Source organism: Kogia breviceps, chromosome 15, assembly GCF_026419965.1.
Source record: "Kogia breviceps isolate mKogBre1 chromosome 15, mKogBre1 haplotype 1, whole genome shotgun sequence".
Classification (NCBI taxonomy): Eukaryota; Metazoa; Chordata; class Mammalia; order Artiodactyla; family Physeteridae; genus Kogia; species Kogia breviceps.
The window spans coordinates 74,135,987-74,153,329 of record NC_081324.1 but is presented as its reverse complement, the minus strand read 5'-3'; the positions used below and the strand labels follow the sequence as shown (position 1 = coordinate 74,153,329).

Genomic DNA, 17,343 nt, shown 5'->3' with positions numbered 1-17,343 from the left:
AGCAACGTGTAAGGGTTCCAGTTTCTCCACATCCTAACCAACACTTGGTATTTTCTGTTTTTTAAATTACAGCCATCGGGGCTTCCCTGGTGTCGCAGTGGTTAAGAATCCGCCTGCCAGTGCAGGAAACATGGGTTCAAGCCCTGATCTGGGAAGATCCCACATGCCGCGGAGCAACTAAGCCCGTGCGCCACAACTACTGAGCCTGCGCTCTAGAGCCCGCGAGCCACAACTACTGAACACCGCATGCCTACAGCCCAAGCTTCACAACGAGAAGCCACCGCAATGAGAAGCCCACGCACCACAACAAAGAGTAGCCCCCACTCGCCGCAGCCATAGAAAAGCCCACGTTGCAGCAACAAAGACCCAACACAGCCAAAAACAAAATAAAATAAAATAAATTTTTTTTAAAAATTAAAAATAAATAAATTACAGCCATCCTAGTGGATGTGCCATAGGTGCTAAGCTTTTAAGGCCAGTGTTTACATAGATGTGGGCCCTCAGCTCTGGTCTCCTGCTCTTGTTACAGCTTGGTAAGGAGCCCCAGTCATCCATCTGCTTGCCCAAGAACAGCTGCACGGGCATATGCACTGGAGGGAAGTTTAATCTGGAGGAGAGGGGGAAGGACATCCCTATCTGCTATACCACACCCTGCCCCAGGAAGAACTAAGCCCGGCACCCCAATTCTGGGATGTGAGTAGTGGATGCCAGAAGACCCTGGCTTGGGGATCTCTACCTGGGTTGCGAGAGGCTGCTGGGAGGCACTTACCAAACGGTGCCAGCCTGGAGGGCTTGGGACAGATAATTGGCCTTGTCCAAGTCTTTTGTGAAGACAGCTGCGGCCAGCCCGTACTTGGAATTGTTGGCTCTCTCAACGACTTCCTCTATGGTCTTGAACTTCAGAATCTGCATCACTGGCCCAAAGATCTGGGGTTAGAGAACACAATGGGTGGGTGGGGCAGACACGGAACCACCTGTTACCCAGCTTTCCATAGCACTAAGCAGATGATCCCAGATGTGGTAACAAGCCCCCAGACACACCCTAACTGTTCCAGAGGGAGAAGCCAGCTCCCACACTCACTGGAATACAAAGGGAAGGAAGCTAAGGGGACTGGTTACCTTCTGTGTGCCACCTTACATACCTTATTTCTAAACAGTCCTGTGAGGTAGGGGCTTGCACTGACAGGTCACATGGAGATTTAGTTTCAAAGAATGTCAGTCAGTCAGTCATTCAGCAAGGCACACACTAGATGCTGAAGAAAAAGCTATGAACAAGATAGGGTCTCTGATCTCAAAATGTTCTGAGTTTATCTTATACTTTCCCTGTTCTGAGCCATTTCTTCAAGGCATCCTGGTTCCTTTTAGTGGGCTTTAGAAACCAAAACATGGGAGCTAGGTGTGCTTGTTGCGGTTGGGGTGTGGCTGCTCTCAGCCCTATCAGGGGAGAGACCCCGGGGAACAGATCCTGATGTAATCAAGTGAGTGGCATGTGACCGTGACAAGTGGTGGGAGCCCAGAGGAGCTACCTGGCCTGAGTGGTGGGAGGCAGGGGATCAGGGAAGGCCTCGAGAGGTGATAGTCAAGCTGTGACACCACACGAGCAGAAACTGGCCAAATCAGAGTGAGGGTGAGGAGCAGGGAGGAGGGAAATGGAGTTCCAGGCACCAGCATATGCAGCACCCATTCTCACAAAATCCCATTCTCCACTAAAAGGAACCAGGACTTCTTGAAGAAATGACTGATTCTAGGACTGGGTGGAGAGTGTCAAGACGGAGGTGTGAAAAGACTGCCAGGAGCCCATCATGGTTGGAGCAAGGACTGCGAGACGGGGGCATCTTGCACTTTGGGCACTAGCAGAGCAAAGGCAGCCCCTGCCCTTCTAGAAAATGGATATTTTCCATTTCCATCAAGATTAAAAAAAAAAAAACATCAAAGTAGTCATGATGGGAAAAGAGGCAGAACTCTGTTGTACTCTCTTACCCTGACTTTGCATTTTAATATTTTATTTTGAATTATCCGTGGAAGGGGGTGGCAGTATAAATGTTTTCCCTGCATAGCGCCGCTAAAGGGCTTCATCCTGCTGGGGGAAGTGGAGTGAGTCTGAAATCCACAAGGGCAGAGTACACATGTTGGATACCCCTGGATCTCCAGTGTCTGTAGAGCACCTTGCACATAGTAGGAATTCAAAAATTATTTGTGGGAAGGGATATGGGGATATATGTATATGTATAGCTGATTCACTTTGTTATAAAGCAGAAACTAACACACCATTGAAAAGCAATTATACTCTAATAAAGATGTTAAAAAAAAATTTTGTGAAATGAACGAATGAATGAGATGGAGCTGCTGCCCTACGTTCGTAATCAGTGCCAAGGGGGAGAGAAGATCAAGGGACTCGCCATGTGCGGAAGTCAGCCCTTTGATCTAGTCCAGTGTCTGCTTACATGAAGGCCATGAGAAGGGCCGGGAAGAGTCATTCCTTGACTCACAGCTCGCAGGGACCAGAACACACAGGACCTGTAGGCTCTGCTGGTGAATTCAGACGTTCTCCCCAACCATTGGCAGCCATAAGAGGCTGAAGAGGAGAGGCACAAGATCAGAAGTGAACTGCGAATCATTTGTCTTATACATAGAGCCAGGATTTGGCCCAAGGCCAGTGGATGGGTCCTGGGTCAAGATGCTGGACTGAACTGTCCGCTTCTCCTCCTAGGAACATTCCCTCGAGCGCTGGACCCATGCTAACCTCCTCCTTTGCGATGGTCATGCCATCCTGCACGTCTCCAAACACGGTGGGCTGGATGAAGTAGCCACGGTCAGCAGCCACCCCTCCACCACACAGCAGCTTCGCCCCCTCCTCCTTCCCAGATTTGATGTAGCCAAGGACCTTCTTAAACTGAGTTTCATCCACCTGAGGGAGAAGGAGCGCAGAGTTACAGAGATGCTACAGCCATACCTCGCCCAGCTTCAGGCTTAGAACCACACAGGCAAGAAGACAACTGGGAAATGGGCCAGATCATGAATAAGCAAGGCCAAAAACATAAGAATAGATTCCATCAAACTCATTAGCCCTCAAAGAAATGAATATCAAAATGAGTATCAAGCCCACTGTTTTTGTTTTTCAAGTATGAGATTACTAAAAATTTTAAATAGTAAGAAAACATATTGATGCCAAGGGTATGTTGCATACTCTGTAATATTCATACATTATTAGAAGGACTGATACAACATTATAGATCAATTACACCTCAATTTTTTTAAAAAGAGAAAGGACTGTAAGCTGGTGCAGCTCTTCGAGCAAATGGCTTATTAAATACCGGACAAAAAATTAGATGTTCATATCCTCTGACCCAGCTATTTAACTTCTAGGAATTTATTCTACATGTGACAAAGGGACCTGAACAAGGATAGTCACTGGGGAACATCTTACAGAAGCAAAAAGTGGAAACAATCCCAAGTATGCATCAGTAGAGGAGCTGGTTAAAATGGCACACCCATATATTGGCATCATTAACAACAGACCTGTCCACTGACAGACACAGAACGACAGCCTAAGATGTTCTGTAAAGAGGGGGGAAGCTTGTAGGATGATAATGTATTATATGACCCTACTTTTGCTAAAACAAACATGCCAAAATATAACTGTGTGTGTATGTGGTTACCTATGAGGAACGGACATGAAGGGGACAAGGGGATCTTATTTTTTACTTTAAACTCTTTTTTATGAAGTTTTTAATACAATTTTGTATTACCTTAATAATTATATAGCCACAAACCACAAAGAAAAATGAGAGAAAAAAAGACGTTGGGATTCACAGCAGCACTATTCACAACAGCTAAAAAGTACAAACAACCCCAGGGTCTATCAACAGATGAATGGATAAAGAAAATATGGCCCATCCATTCAGTAGCATATTATTCAGCCATGAAAAGTAATGAGCCATCAAGTCACGAAAAGACATAGAGGAAACTTAAATGTACATTGCTAAGTAAAAGAAGGCAATCTGGGGGGAAAAAAAAGAAAAAGAGGAAGAAGCCTAATCTGAAAAGGCTACAGACTATACGATTCCAACTACATGACATTTTGGAAAAGACAAAACTATAGAGACAGTAAAAAGATCAGTGGTTGCAAGGGTTAGGGGGTGGGAGGAACGAACTGGTGGCACACAGGAGATTTTTAGGGCACTGAAACTATTCTGTGTGATACCATAATCATGGGTACATGTCTTGATTCATTGTCAAAACCCACAGAATGTACAACACCAGGAGTGAACTCTAATGTAAACTATGGACTTCATTTAATAATAATATATCAATATTGGCTCATCAAATTATAACAAATGTATCACACCACTGCAAGATATTAATAATAGGAGAAACTAGGGGATGGGGAGGTTACGGGATGTATGTGAACTCTGTACTTTCTGCTCATTTTTCTAAAAGAATAGAATCTATTAATTTTTTTTAAAAAAGGCTGCCTTGGCCAGCACTGGAGCCTGGGGAGTAGACACAAGGAATGCAGACATCCCCAGGACAATGAAGCCTGCAGAGAGGCCCCCGTTGGCCCCAGAAGTGGGCTCAGGGCCGCATGCAAAGGATTTGTGGGAGAAAGCATCGCTGACCCAGTGGATTCCTCATCCCTGAGAGGAGGCTGGAGGAGGCCAGCACAGGGCCCTTTGCAGAGTGAGCCCAAGACAGGCTGGGTCTAAGGCCAATGCTGGAAAAAGGATCAGGATGTGAGAGGAAGTGGTGGGGTGAGGCACTTTGTTTCCTTTTGTTATAATTGTTATTGACTATATTTTTATTAGTTAAAATGAATACATGCTCATTGTAAGAAAACAAAAAAAAATTTTTTATATTTTAAATCAAACAGCTCAGAAGAATATAAAGTGAAATGAAGTCCCTCTGCTACAACGGCCCTCCGCCCTCCTCCCAGACGTAACTGCGATTAACAGGTATGTGTGTGTCTTTCTGGTAGATGCATTTGTATGGATGGCCAAGGTCCAGGAAACATGCATTCCCTTTCTCACAGCCATTTCTCATATTTATTATATGTATGTAATTTACAAAGGGCTTTCCATTATTAATTTCCACTTCACGGCCACTCTGTGAGTTATGAAGGGCAGGCTTTATGGATGAGACAGTGGTGGCTCAGGGAGAGCATGTGGCTTCCCAAGGGCACACAGCTGGTACCTGGCAGAGCTGAGACTTGAAGCCAGGCCTGCCGGATGCAGAGTCCAAGGCCCTTTCCACTTCTCCATGGTGGCTCCGGACACCGAGACCTGCATGCAACCACTGGGCTTACCTGCGGCCCCTGCTCAGTCCGGCTGTCAAAGGGGTTCCCGACCACACGAGACCTGGCCCGGGCAACACTCCGCTCCACAAAATTGGCGTAAATGTCCTCCTGCACAAAGGTCCGGGAGCCTGCACAGCAGCACTGGCCCTGGTTGAAGAACAGGGCGAAGTGGGCCTGCTCCACAGCCCAGTCCACTGCGGAGGCAGAAGGCAACCATGAGAAGAGGATAAGGAGGAGCCTGGCCCCACTGGCTGCTACCCTTAACCCGTAAACACTACCAACAGCGTTCGTGCCTGCTGGGTGCCAGACTCTGTGTGGAACAAGGCAGGGCCGATCGCTCCCTTCTCTGAGTGTGGAGACCAAGTGGCAGATAGACACGAGGGAGAGTGGTCATCACCCACTGTGGTAATGGAGCCAAGGGCGGCTGGAGCACCAAACCAGCTGGCCTATGGCCATCAGGGAAGACTCCCTCAAGGAGGACGAATCTGGGAGCACCTCGGCAGGACCAGGAAAAAGGATGTGATGGAGGGAAAGCAGTCTAATCTGAAAGCATGCTGCATGCTTGTGCAAGTGAGTAGCTCAGCCTGGCTGGATTATAGGGAGCAGAGAGGAGAAAGGCTGGGGGAGAGGCCACATGGTGTAGGCCAGAGAGCCATGCTGAGGGGTCTTACTTTCATCCTGAGGCCCTGGGGGCAGAAACCAATCCGAAGGGATGCTGAGGATTGCGGAACTGAGTGGGACCACAGAATACAGAGCTAGTGGCAGGTTGATATCAGACCTCCCCCGAAAACTTACTGTCAGCATCTGACATTATGATATTGGGACTCTTTCCTCCTAGCTCCAGGGTCACTCTCTTGAGGTTACTGTTCCCTGCAGCAGTCTGGATTAGGTGGCCAACCTATAGGGAAGCAGGAACAGAGACAAACTCAGTGGAGGAAAACAAAACCAAATGTTCTGAGACACACAGAACAGAAGCCCCCACAACCTGAGGGAGTAGCTGTACTACAAGAGACCTGGAGAATTTCACCAAATCTGGCCATTCACTTACCATCACTGCCCCATCCTCTGAGCTCCTAGGATGACAATGACAGTAACGACACGAGCAGGGTCATTGCTGTGTGGCTTCTACACAGCCAGCACCACCTACATACCAGACACTGTGCTAATTGTTTTGTGTGCATTAAGTTCAACCCTCACAACAACCTCAGAGGTAAGGCCGACTCTTTCCCTTGATATAGAAATGTGGAAGCTATAGCTCAGAGTGGTCAAGTCACTTGCCCAAAGTCACACAGTAAATGTGGAATCAGAATTCACATTTGGGCAAACTGCATCCAGCACCAGTTCAGACCTGCTATCCTGCCTCATTCTCACAGTGTTTTAAATGGTATCTCCTAGCACAGGGCAAGGATGGGGTGCTTCTCACCTCCATATTCCAGGAGACTGGCACAAAGACACCCCTGTGCTTATCTGTTGAATGAACACACATACCACAGTCAAGAAACCATCCCGTCTGACTTCCCTCATGGCGCAGTGGTTAAGAATCTGTCTGCCAGGGCTTCCCTGGTGGCGCAGTGGTTGAGAGTCCGCTTGCCGATGCAAGGGACACGGGTTCGTGCCCTGGTCCGGGAAGATCCCACATGCCGCGGAGCGGCTGGGCCCGTGAGCCATGGCCGCTGAGCCTGCGTGTCCGGAGCCTGTGCTCCAGACAGGTTGTGGGAGAGCCCACAACAGTGAGAGGCAAGCATACTGAAAAAAAAAAAAAAAAAAAAAAAAAAAAAATCTGTCTGCCCATGCAGGGGACACGGGTATGAGCCCTGGTCCAGGAAGATCCCACATGCCGCAGAGCAACTAAGCCCATGTGCCACAACTACTGAAGCCCACACCTAGAGCCCGTGCTCCACAACAAGAGAAGCCACCGCAATAAGAAGCCCGCGCACTGCAACTAAGAGTAGCCCCTGCTCGCTGCAACTAGAGAAAGCCCGCGCACAGCAACGAAGACCCAACACAGCCAAAAATAAATTAATTAATTAATTTAAAAAAAAAAAAAGAAAGAAACCATCCCATCTGCAAGATTCTCAACATCCCCTTGAGGCATTAATTTAGGTGGTGACTAAGCCAAGAAAGAGCCTGGACTGTATCATCTAGGCCACAGTTCTGCCCTCCCGCAACCGCCATCTCTGCGTACAGACTGAATGTCTGAAGGTATCTTTACCTCGGGGATCATTTTAAAGATTACCTTTATTATACTATTCAGCATGCCTTCTCTAAAGTCATGCAATGAAGCCTTCCAAGAATTCAAGGATAGGAAAAAGGAATTTTGTCACTGATTTCAAGGTGATTATGTTTAAGAAATCCCCAGGCATCTAATATGTCTTTGTCTCCCTGGGGCCTGGCACAGAGCAGAACTCACTCATTCATTCATTCATGCACTCACTGAGCACTTACTCTGGGCTAGACTTTTGCTGAATACATCATAAGCTTTTTCTCACTCAGGCCAACCCCGGGAGGTGGGCACAGTTATTATCCCCATTTTACAGGTGGGGAAAAGGAGGCTTCAGGAGGCTGACTTGCCTAAGGTCGCATAGCTAAGTAAGTGCTGCTGAAACAGTTAGTTTGACTCCAGAGCGTATTATCTTCCCCACTACACCACACCCACTGTCTGTACTGCATAGATAACTGCCATCCTCTTTTTAAACACAATGAATGGAGCCCCCAAAGACACTCAGTGAATTGCCTCATGTCATAATGACAAGTCTGGGATGTGAACTCATGTCTCCCTGAAGCCCACTCTTCTTTAATCACCAGGGCAGTGCCAGTCAAGGAGTCTGACACAGCCGAGGTGCTTTGACCTTGGGCAGGCAGTCAGCTCTGGGCTTTATGAAGTCTAGACAGTCCTGGCCTCTTTATCCCACATGGGATGCCAGGCCACCCCCCTACAGCAGCTGGAGTGTCAACCAATCCACAAGGGGCTCCACCCTGATGGTCCCTGCTGGCACACATGGGGCCCCTCACTTGAGCTACTCAAAGGCAGTCCTGGGGCAGACCCCCATGCAGTACCCAGAGGCTAATCTTATTTTACTTTATTTTAGCTGCGCTGCACGACTTGCGGGATCTTAGTTCCCCAACCAGGGGCTGAACCTGGGCCACAGCGGTGAAAGCGCCGAGTCCTAACCACTGGACCGCCAGGAAAGTCGCCCAGAGGCTAGTCTTGAACGCATCATCCTTTGAGGACTGGGGGCGTTTGAGCCAAACATACCACAAGCTTGAGATCCTAGGATGCCTTACCTCAGTGGAGCCTGTGAAGGCCACTTTGTCCACATCCTCATGGGAGGCAATGGCAGCCCCAGCCGTGGGGCCAAATCCAGGTATGATATTGACCACGCCAGGAGGAAAGCCGGCCTGTAGGCAAACACAAGGGACACTGGGAGTCATTCTCCTGCTCCAAAGGGTCTGGACAGAGGAATACACATCCCCTCCCAGAAGCTGAGGCAGTCTGCCCAGCACACAGGTGAGCAGTCTTACCCGGTACTACTCAGGAATTCTAAATGGTGCAGCAAGGATCCTGCTTTGTGGGATTCCCTGTGCCCTTTGCCCCTGCCCCCATGGCACTCACTTAGAATGGTGTTCATTCTTCAGAGGGGTCTTGCAATGAAACCCAATGTAGAAGAGAGGTGGTGCGGGTCACTTCGGCTGAAGTGTGATGAGCAGGGATGAGGGGGGTTCAGTCCCTTCTCTACAAATACCTGCCCCCACTACGGGAGCCCCTCATCAGCACTCCTATAGAGCAAGCCTCTACAAAGGCACATAGAGGTCAAGATGGATGCAAGCCACGCACCTCCTTAATCAAGTTGGCCACATAGAGGGCAGTGAGTGGAGTCTGCTCAGCCACCTTCATCACAACCACGTTTCCAGTCGCCAAGGCTGGGCCCAGTTTCCATGCTTGCATCAAGAGCGGGAAGTTCCACTGCAATCAAAAACAGCCACCCCGAAATCTCAGCTGAGAGCTGCTCTGGCAGCAGAAAGTGGCAGCCAGAGAGAAGAAGCAACACCAGCTTCTCTGAACCTCTCGCGTCCCCCTCACAGCTCAACTGTAGATTTAAGACAGGTGAACAAGGCAGGTGGCGGATGATAATATTAGTGACTCGCATTCATGCTTTTCCGTACTAGGCACCGTGCTACATCATCGCATTCAATCCTCCCTACTGTCCTAAGACAGCTACTATCACTTCCACTTTTCAGATAAGGAAACCAAGTCCTAGGGGGATAAGTGACTTGCCCAAGGTCACAGAGTTCACCCATGGCAGCGCTGGTTGGCTTTGTTAAAGACCATGTTCTCAGCCACTTCCCAGGCCGCCTTCCAACATCACCCCCCAGACCCTCCCACCTTGGCAATGAACCTGCCCAAGATTGCTGCCTCTCACAGCACTCCTGATAAACCTTCATTTGTTTATTATGAGTCTAACACTCACCGGGATGATCTGCCCGCACACTCCCACAGGTTCATGGCGGGTGTAGCTGAAGTAGTCCCCATCGATGGGAATGGTTTTCCCGTGGTACTTATCAGCCCAGCCGGCATAGTAACTTAAAAAAAAAAAAAAAAAAATCCAAACTCAATCAGTGACCATCAGGGACCCCTGTAAACTCTGGCAGAAAGAGAAGACTCAAACTGGTCCAACTGGGTCTTTCTGATAATTGCGGTGGCTCTGGGCTTATTTCCAGAAAGACTTAACTAACTGCTAGGGTCACAATAATTCATTCTCAGTAACTAACCTCTAAGCCTCAGAATCACCTGGGGTGCTCATAAAAAACACCAAATTCCAGGTACCCACTTCTGACCTACTCAACTGACTCTCTGGGGCTGATGCCCAGGAATCAGTATTTTTAAAAAACATTCAGATTTATTAAACTGTGACTGTCACACCAGCCCAGCACCACAGATTAGCATCTGAGAACCATAGATTGACTGTAGTGGGAAAGCGCAAACCCATCTAACAGCTGGCACTTGCTGTGTGCAGAGCATCGTACTAAGACCGAGTGAACAGTGACCAGAAACAAATCAATGACTGGGTCCTAACCCTGTAAAGCTTACCAACCAGATACACAGGGACACAAATGGCAAAAACACAGCAAATTAGAGCTGGGGGGAAAAGAAGAGTCCTGTGTTTGTAGTATGTGATGATTTTCAGGGAAGTAGGAAGAATGAAAGATGGGGGAGAGATGCAACATGCAGTGTTAAAGAGAGATTTCTGAAATGAATGTGTCTGCTGAGGTTAGCCTGAGACCAGACTTGACTTGGGTGTGAACATAGGTTTGTGACGCCAGGGAGAGAAAAGGAGCCACGGAGTTGCCAATCTGTACAAATTAAGGCATCGCTACTCCCTTCTTCCCAGCTCTGTATTACGTGTGTTTGCATGCCTCAGAACAGGTATTTAATGAGCAGAGGCACTCTGCTAAAACTCAGGAAGGCCTGGGGCTCTGCCTGCTGTTCACCAGGCAGACGTCCCTCTGGGGCGTCCTTGCAGAGCATTCTCAATCTTGGCACTGCTGCCATTTGGGGCTGGAAAATTCTTTGCTGTGGGGGGCTGTCCTGTGCACTGCAGGATTTTTAAAGCATCCCTGGCCTCTATGCACTAGATGCCAGTAGCACCCCTCCCTCGCAGGTGTGACAATCAAAAATGTCTCCAGACATTAGCCACTGTCCCCTGGGAGACGCACTTGCCCTGGTTGAGAAACCCTGTTATGGGGGTAACTACTGTTTTGTTGTCCAACCCATACTTTTCTGGCACTGCTTCTTCCCCTCCACCTCTGTCCACATGGTCACGGAGGAACGGCCATTATTTGAACAATGATCTGTCCACCTGAACCACATCTCGTCAGACTCAAGGCCAGCCAATCAGGGCCCCCCCTTCCAGGAATTTGGCACGAGGACTAAGGGACTGCAGCTTAGTCTGGCTGGAATCACTCACACAGCAGCCAGCCCAGGTGTGAGCAACTGGGTTCCAACATGCAGACTGGCCCCAGGAGAGGCCAGTGTAGTCGAGAGAAGACGGAAGCAAGTAGGCAGCAGTTAGACTAAATGGCCTTCTGGATTTCAGACCCCTCACTCTCCACAGTTGCCCAAGTTAGGCTGAGTGAGTTCCTGTTACCTATGACCCAAGGGCTCTGACAAAGCTCTTATTCCTCATCTTGTATTTCTTGGTTACTAAAGTGTTTATGATTAAACTAAGCCCAAAGCTAGCAAGAGGAAGCAAATAATGAAGATCAGAGCAGAGATAGGTGAAATGAAAAACAGAAGAACAACAGAGAGGATCAACAAATCCACAAGCTGGTTCTTTGAAAACATTCACTAAATTGACAAACCTTTAGCCAGACTAAGGAAAAAAGGGAGAAGCACAAATAACTAAAATCAGAAATGGAAGTGGGGACATTATAATTATAAAAACAAGATAAAAATGATTATAAGAGAATACTATGTGCAACTGTAGTCAACAAATTAGATAACCTAGAAGAAATGGACAAATTCCAACTAATATATAAATTACCAAAACTGAAAGAGAAAACATGTATGACTCAATTACAGTTTGGGTATTGAGGGATGAGTCCCATGAGATGGAGTCTAACTAGAATACGTTTCTCCAACTCCTGTGATCCTTTTACATTATTCTGTTTCCACCCCTCCAGCAACACTCCCTCCCCTCTGGCATGGCCAGAACAAAGAACAGGAAGCCTGAGCCCATACCGGAGACATCTGAGAACCATGTCCAAATCTACCAGGTAGGAAATGACATAGGGCTTGCCGTTGTCCAGGGTCTCCAAGGCCTGAGCAAAGAGAACAAGATCAACACGGGCAGGCGGGCACAGGAAGGAATCAGCAAATCGGGTGACGAACAGCACTCAGGCTCATCATGGTCTGAGAAGGGATGGTGGCCCCTTTGTGCCAAATTTTGAGGCATTTCTGGGCCTCTTCAATGGCAGGGAGCAAGAGGAGGGGGATGGGAGGAAGGATGCACCAACTTCACATTCAATCATTTCACTAACATATTTTTTTCAAGCTTCTACTCTATGGCGGATCCAGGTGCTAGGAATACAGAGGCAATCATGGAGCTTATAGAACAAAAAGCCTTTGTAAAGCAATTATACTCCAATAAAGATGTTCAAAAAAAAAAAAAGAGCAAAAAGCCAGCAAATAATGACATGAATTAGTCACAAGTGTTAAGAGTGTTAGGAAGTGCCCAACCCAGTTGGAGCAACTCCAGCCTGAGAAGCACCCTTTAGGCTAAAACCTGAAGGATACGTAGGAGGAACAAGGCAAAGGGGAAGGTATGAATGGCGACAAAGGAAAGAGTGGCCTGGCCAGAGGAAACAGCATGTGCAAAGGCCCAAAGCTTGGCAGTGAAGCTGAGGGAAAGCTGGTGAGTTGAGCTGTGTATGTGTGGGCCACAGTTGGGAGATAGAGCCAGATCAGGGAAGGCCTAGTAGATCATGTTGAGGGAACAGGGCTTTATCCTAAGGACACAGAATGCAATGGAAGGCTTAAGAGCAGAGTGCCATGGTATAATTTGCCTTCTAGAAGCTTCACTCTGGCTGCTATGTGCAGTATGGACTGGGGGAGGAGAGGGTATTGCCTCCTGGTTTCTTCTGCCTCTTGCAGACAGGGAGGAGGCCCACCACACAGAGAGGGTCTGGGAGAGGTGTCCATCCCTCTGGGGGGTCTCTCTCCAGGAAGCCTTCCCCATCATAGCCCCCTCCCCACCCAAGTCTCCTCCTTTCTTAGCCAAACCCACTGCATCAAAGGAAACACTAAGAGGCTTCCCAGGTTGGTACAGGAAGGTACCTCAAAGGTGTCCAGCCTACGCCATTCTGGCCAGTTACTTGTCAGCAAGGCAACCCTTTCCTGGCTATCCGTGGGATATCCATTCGCCATTTGGGATGAGAGGGGAGGGGGCGGAGAACTTACTGCCAGGTAGGTCCGGTCCCGCTCAATCAGATCAGCCAGGCGGTTCAGCAGCCAGCCCCTTTTGGACGCATCCATGCGGCGCCAGGGCGAGCCCAGCTGGAATGCGGCCCGGGCAGCCTTCACTGCCCTGTCCACGTCTTCCTGGAAAACACCAACCGAGGTACTTCAGGCCTTCTCAGCAATAACCACCTCCCAATGCCTCCTGCCCCGCTGCTGAACGTGCCCACAGGAGCTTCAGTCAATGCCTGTGTGGAAACTGCCCCAAACAGTTCCTCCCTGCCTCAAAAGGGCTCTGTTTGACCAGCCTCAGAATTAAGTGACTGGGCTTCTCTCCTTCCCAGCAGTCATGGTGGGAATGAGGATCCTGATGGTTTCCATTTCTGGATTTCCATTTCAAAATCCCCCAAAGAGCTAACATAGGGAGAGGCACTCAGGGATCAGCACTTAGAAATTGGCCATCTTTCCCCTCTTCCTTTCAAAACAAGCCCCGTGAAATTAACCATTCCTTCTGAGACAACTGGCAGTCTCCAACTAATGCAGGTTTAACCAGCTTCCCTCTCCTTGGGAAAGCAATAAAGTCAACACAGCTAGCATTTTCCAAATAGGGAGATGTGTATCAGGAGGTAGGGGGCATGGTTTTCATTAATATTAAATACATTTACCATTAGACTACCCTATGAGCCAGAAAAGTATTCACACTTTCTTTTAGCAAAGGGAGAAAGGTCTTAAATGTGCATATAGAAGACTGTTTTAAAGAAGAGTACAGGAGGCATTCTTGAATTATTTTTAACGCTTTTTCTATTGTAATAAATGAAATGTTTTTTACTGAAAGTCTAATTTTTAACTTTAAAATTAGTATTACTGTTTTTTCATTACTATGGGTATATATAATTAAATCAAAATATACTACAGACACCATAGCTAGATCTCAGGAGACCTGAATTCTGCTGAAGAAGATTTCCATCTAGCTGTGTACTTCCCTTCTCTGACCTTCAACTTCCAGGTCTGAAATGGAGAGATTGGATTAGATGTTCTCAAATTAAATTCGAAATCTACAATTCTGCAACTGTATGAATTTTTTTATATTTTATTTTTAATATATCTTTATTGGCATAAAACTGCTTCACAATACTGTGCTAGCCTCTGTGGCACAACAAAGTAAATCAGCCACACACACACATACATCCCCATATCCCCTCCCTCTCGAGCCTCCCTCCCACCCTCCCTATCCTACCCCTATAGGTTTTCCCAAAGCACAGAGCTGATCTCCCTGTGCTATGCTGCTGCTTTCCACTAGCTGTCTATTTTACATTTGGTAGTGTATATATGTCGATGCTACTCTTACTTTGCCCCAGCTTCCCCCTCCCCACCGTGTCCTCAAGTCCATTCTCTATGTCTGTCTATGTCTTTATTCCTGCCCAGCCGCTAGGTTCATCAGTACCTTTTTTTTTTTTTTTTACATTCCATATACATGCGTTAGCATATGGTATTTGTTCTTCTCTCACTTCACTCTGTATGACAGACTCTAGGTCCATCCACCTCACTAGAAATAACTCAACTTCGTTTCTTTTTATGGCGGAGTAATATTCCATTGTATTTATGTGCCACATCTTTGCACAACTGTATGAATTCTTGAACCCGGGTACAATCTAGCACTTTTACCTGCAAGGAAGAGTTTCTGTGGTTTCACTTAACTCAAAAAGTTTAACTGGCATTTTTAGTTATGAAAGTAATACACACAAAGTTTCAACCATAAAAAAACATGTTAGAGAATGAAACCATCCTTGTGCACCCCCAACCCACTCAGCCCTGCCCTGAGGTTAATTTACCAACCATATCTCACCTTGTCCCCTTCAGCTACATGACAGATGACATCCCCAGTGGATGGATTGATGGTGGGGAAAGTTCTCTTGCTGACAGAATCATGCCACTCATTGTTTATGAAGATCTACAATGAGAAGGAAGAAAGTCCTCAGGACCAGCTCTCAACCTGATACTGACCACCAGCCATGTTTAAAAAAAAAAAAATCAGAAAGAACAAATAGGAATTAGCTTCAGAGAGATGTGGCCTAGAAGTTAAAAGCACAGGCCTTGGAGACAATCCAAGCTGGAGCACCCACTCTGCCAAGTACTGTGGGTAAGTCATTTGACCTTTCAATGTCCTGGTTTCTTTGACCTGAAAAATGAAGACTATGTTCCTTTCTTATCAGTAATCTGTATCTACTGCTGTGTAACATCACCTCAACATTTGGTAGCTTAAAATGATTTATTATTATTTCTCACAGTTGTGTCCATTGATTAGGCTCAGCTGGGCAGGGCTTGGGCATGTGGTTGCAGAGTGAGGGCACCTGGGGCTGCAGGTGCGAGATGCTTTCTTCACTCATGTCTGGCACCACATGGTTGCTTGGGCTTCCTGACTGTATGGCAGACTCAGGCTAGTCAGACCTCTCACATGACAGCTGGCTTCCCTAGAGAGTGTTCCAAGACACCAGGCAGAAGCTGAAAGGCTTCTTAAGATCTAGCTTCAGAAGTCACATGGCCTTATTTCTGCCACCAAATTCCATTGGTCAGCATGAGACACAGGCCCAGTCCAGATTCACAGGGAGGGAGGAGAACCTCCACCTCTTCCTGGGAGGAGTAACGAAGAATTAGCAACCACTGTTCCTCTACCATACTACTGTAGTAGGGTTGTTATGAGAACCAATTTAGATTATTCTTTCATCCATTCAGTAAATATTTAGTGAACACCTGCAATGGGCCAGGCATGGTTCTAGGGCTGAGGACACTGTGGGAACCAAACTCAGGAACTTTTCTCTCATGGAGCTAGCGTTCTGGTAGGCACAGAAAATAAAGAAGCAATCAAATATACGAGGCAGTCTCAGACTGCAGTCAAAAGTGCAAAGGAGAAAAACAGGATCCATAGAAAGTACTAAAGTGGAGGAAGATAGAGAGCTCTAGCTGGGACGGCCAGAGAGGGTTTCTCTGAAGAGCAGACATTTGACTTGAGCCCTGACTGATGAAAAGGAGGCAGCCATGGGAAGAATGGGAGGATGAGCAATCCAGGCAGCAGGAACAGCAAGTGCAAAGGCCCTGGGGCAGGAATAAGTCTGGTGTGTTTGAGAAAAAACAAAGGTGGCCAGAGTTACTGGTGAACCAGGAAGGAATGCTAGGAGATGGGGTCACAGAGGAGTGCAGATCCTGTGAAACCCTCAGGGGAGCACAGAGCAGAAATCTCCCTGCAAGCTGTCCCCTGAGGCTGGGGAAACTGGTCTTTCCAGAAGGGGGCTGAGATCACTTCAGTCACTTTAACCAAGGCTGGGGCAAAGGTCACAGGTGGGGTGAAGGCAAGGACACCCGTCCAAGGCCACTCTGCCTTCCTTCCCCAAGGGCTCTCCTGGACCCCAGCATCCCACCATGGCCTGGCCCCGGCTTAGGACCTGGGAAGTTGTCTGCAGTCACTCAGCCAGGTTCTTTGGAAATGTGTGTGGGTTCACATTAGGTGGCTGATCATCAATCTGGAGGGAAAAGACACCTCTGTTTCTTCCTGCAAGAGAACTGGGAAGCAGGCAACAGGTAGTCTCCAGTGGAGGGAACAGGTGTAGCAGAAAAGAGTTCAGGCTGGAAGCCAGGTGGACCCGGGTTCAAGCTGGACTGGGCCACACCCTCCCCTCTCTGAGAATCGGCCTCGCTTCCTGGTGAACTTGGAGGAGAGCGAAGCCCATGAGGAGGAGCAGAGATAACACCCGTGGAGGAAGGAGGAAAGCCTGGCAAACAGCCTGTGACCGCTCCAAACATCTGTTCCCATTGCCACCCTGAGTGCAGGCTCAGGTTTCACAGCCTCACACCCACCGATTCACTGAAGCACTTTAAGGAGGAGGTCAGCTACATAGAGAGGCAGGCCGCAGTGGGTGGGGGTGAGCCTGGCTGGCTTTGTACTGTTCCCTTCTGTTGACCAAGATGTCAGCACCTGGTACCATGTGAATGTTCTACCCATCACCTGCATGTCATGGAAATGGCTATTGACTGTTCCTGGCTACTCATTATGTGGCAGCCCCTGTACCAGAAGCTTTCCATTACTGGATCATTTCCATTT

The 17,343-nt window shown here is 47.9% G+C and overlaps 1 protein-coding gene and 1 long non-coding RNA gene across 5 annotated transcripts in view; one reads left to right on the top strand and one right to left on the bottom strand.

Annotated features, from left to right (window-relative positions):
* LOC131742590 (uncharacterized) overlaps nucleotides 1-12,064 on the top strand; it is a 35,914-nt gene extending 23,850 nt beyond the window's left edge. The window contains exons 4-6 of one of the 4 annotated variants that reach the window (XR_010836862.1): nucleotides 4,871-4,952; nucleotides 8,383-8,801; nucleotides 11,975-12,064. This is a non-coding gene — a long non-coding RNA (uncharacterized lncRNA). Of the gene's footprint in view, nucleotides 1-72; nucleotides 694-1,713; nucleotides 2,307-4,470; nucleotides 4,654-4,870; nucleotides 4,953-8,382; nucleotides 8,802-11,974 lie in introns of those variants that run through there. The other 3 variants (XR_010836860.1, XR_009331484.2, XR_009331483.2) reach the window with 3 other exon arrangements.
* ALDH2 (aldehyde dehydrogenase 2 family member) overlaps nucleotides 1-17,343 on the bottom strand; it is a 31,320-nt gene that overhangs the window by 5,507 nt on the left and 8,470 nt on the right. The window contains exons 2-11 of the mRNA XM_059040553.2: nucleotides 15,094-15,198; nucleotides 13,251-13,391; nucleotides 12,033-12,112; nucleotides 9,763-9,874; nucleotides 9,129-9,257; nucleotides 8,579-8,692; nucleotides 6,089-6,191; nucleotides 5,303-5,487; nucleotides 2,744-2,908; nucleotides 770-927 (exon numbers count right to left, since the gene is read on the bottom strand). Coding sequence (XP_058896536.1) covers nucleotides 770-927; nucleotides 2,744-2,908; nucleotides 5,303-5,487; nucleotides 6,089-6,191; nucleotides 8,579-8,692; nucleotides 9,129-9,257; nucleotides 9,763-9,874; nucleotides 12,033-12,112; nucleotides 13,251-13,391; nucleotides 15,094-15,198 — 1,292 coding nt within the window. The remainder of the gene's footprint in view (nucleotides 1-769; nucleotides 928-2,743; nucleotides 2,909-5,302; nucleotides 5,488-6,088; nucleotides 6,192-8,578; nucleotides 8,693-9,128; nucleotides 9,258-9,762; nucleotides 9,875-12,032; nucleotides 12,113-13,250; nucleotides 13,392-15,093; nucleotides 15,199-17,343) is intronic.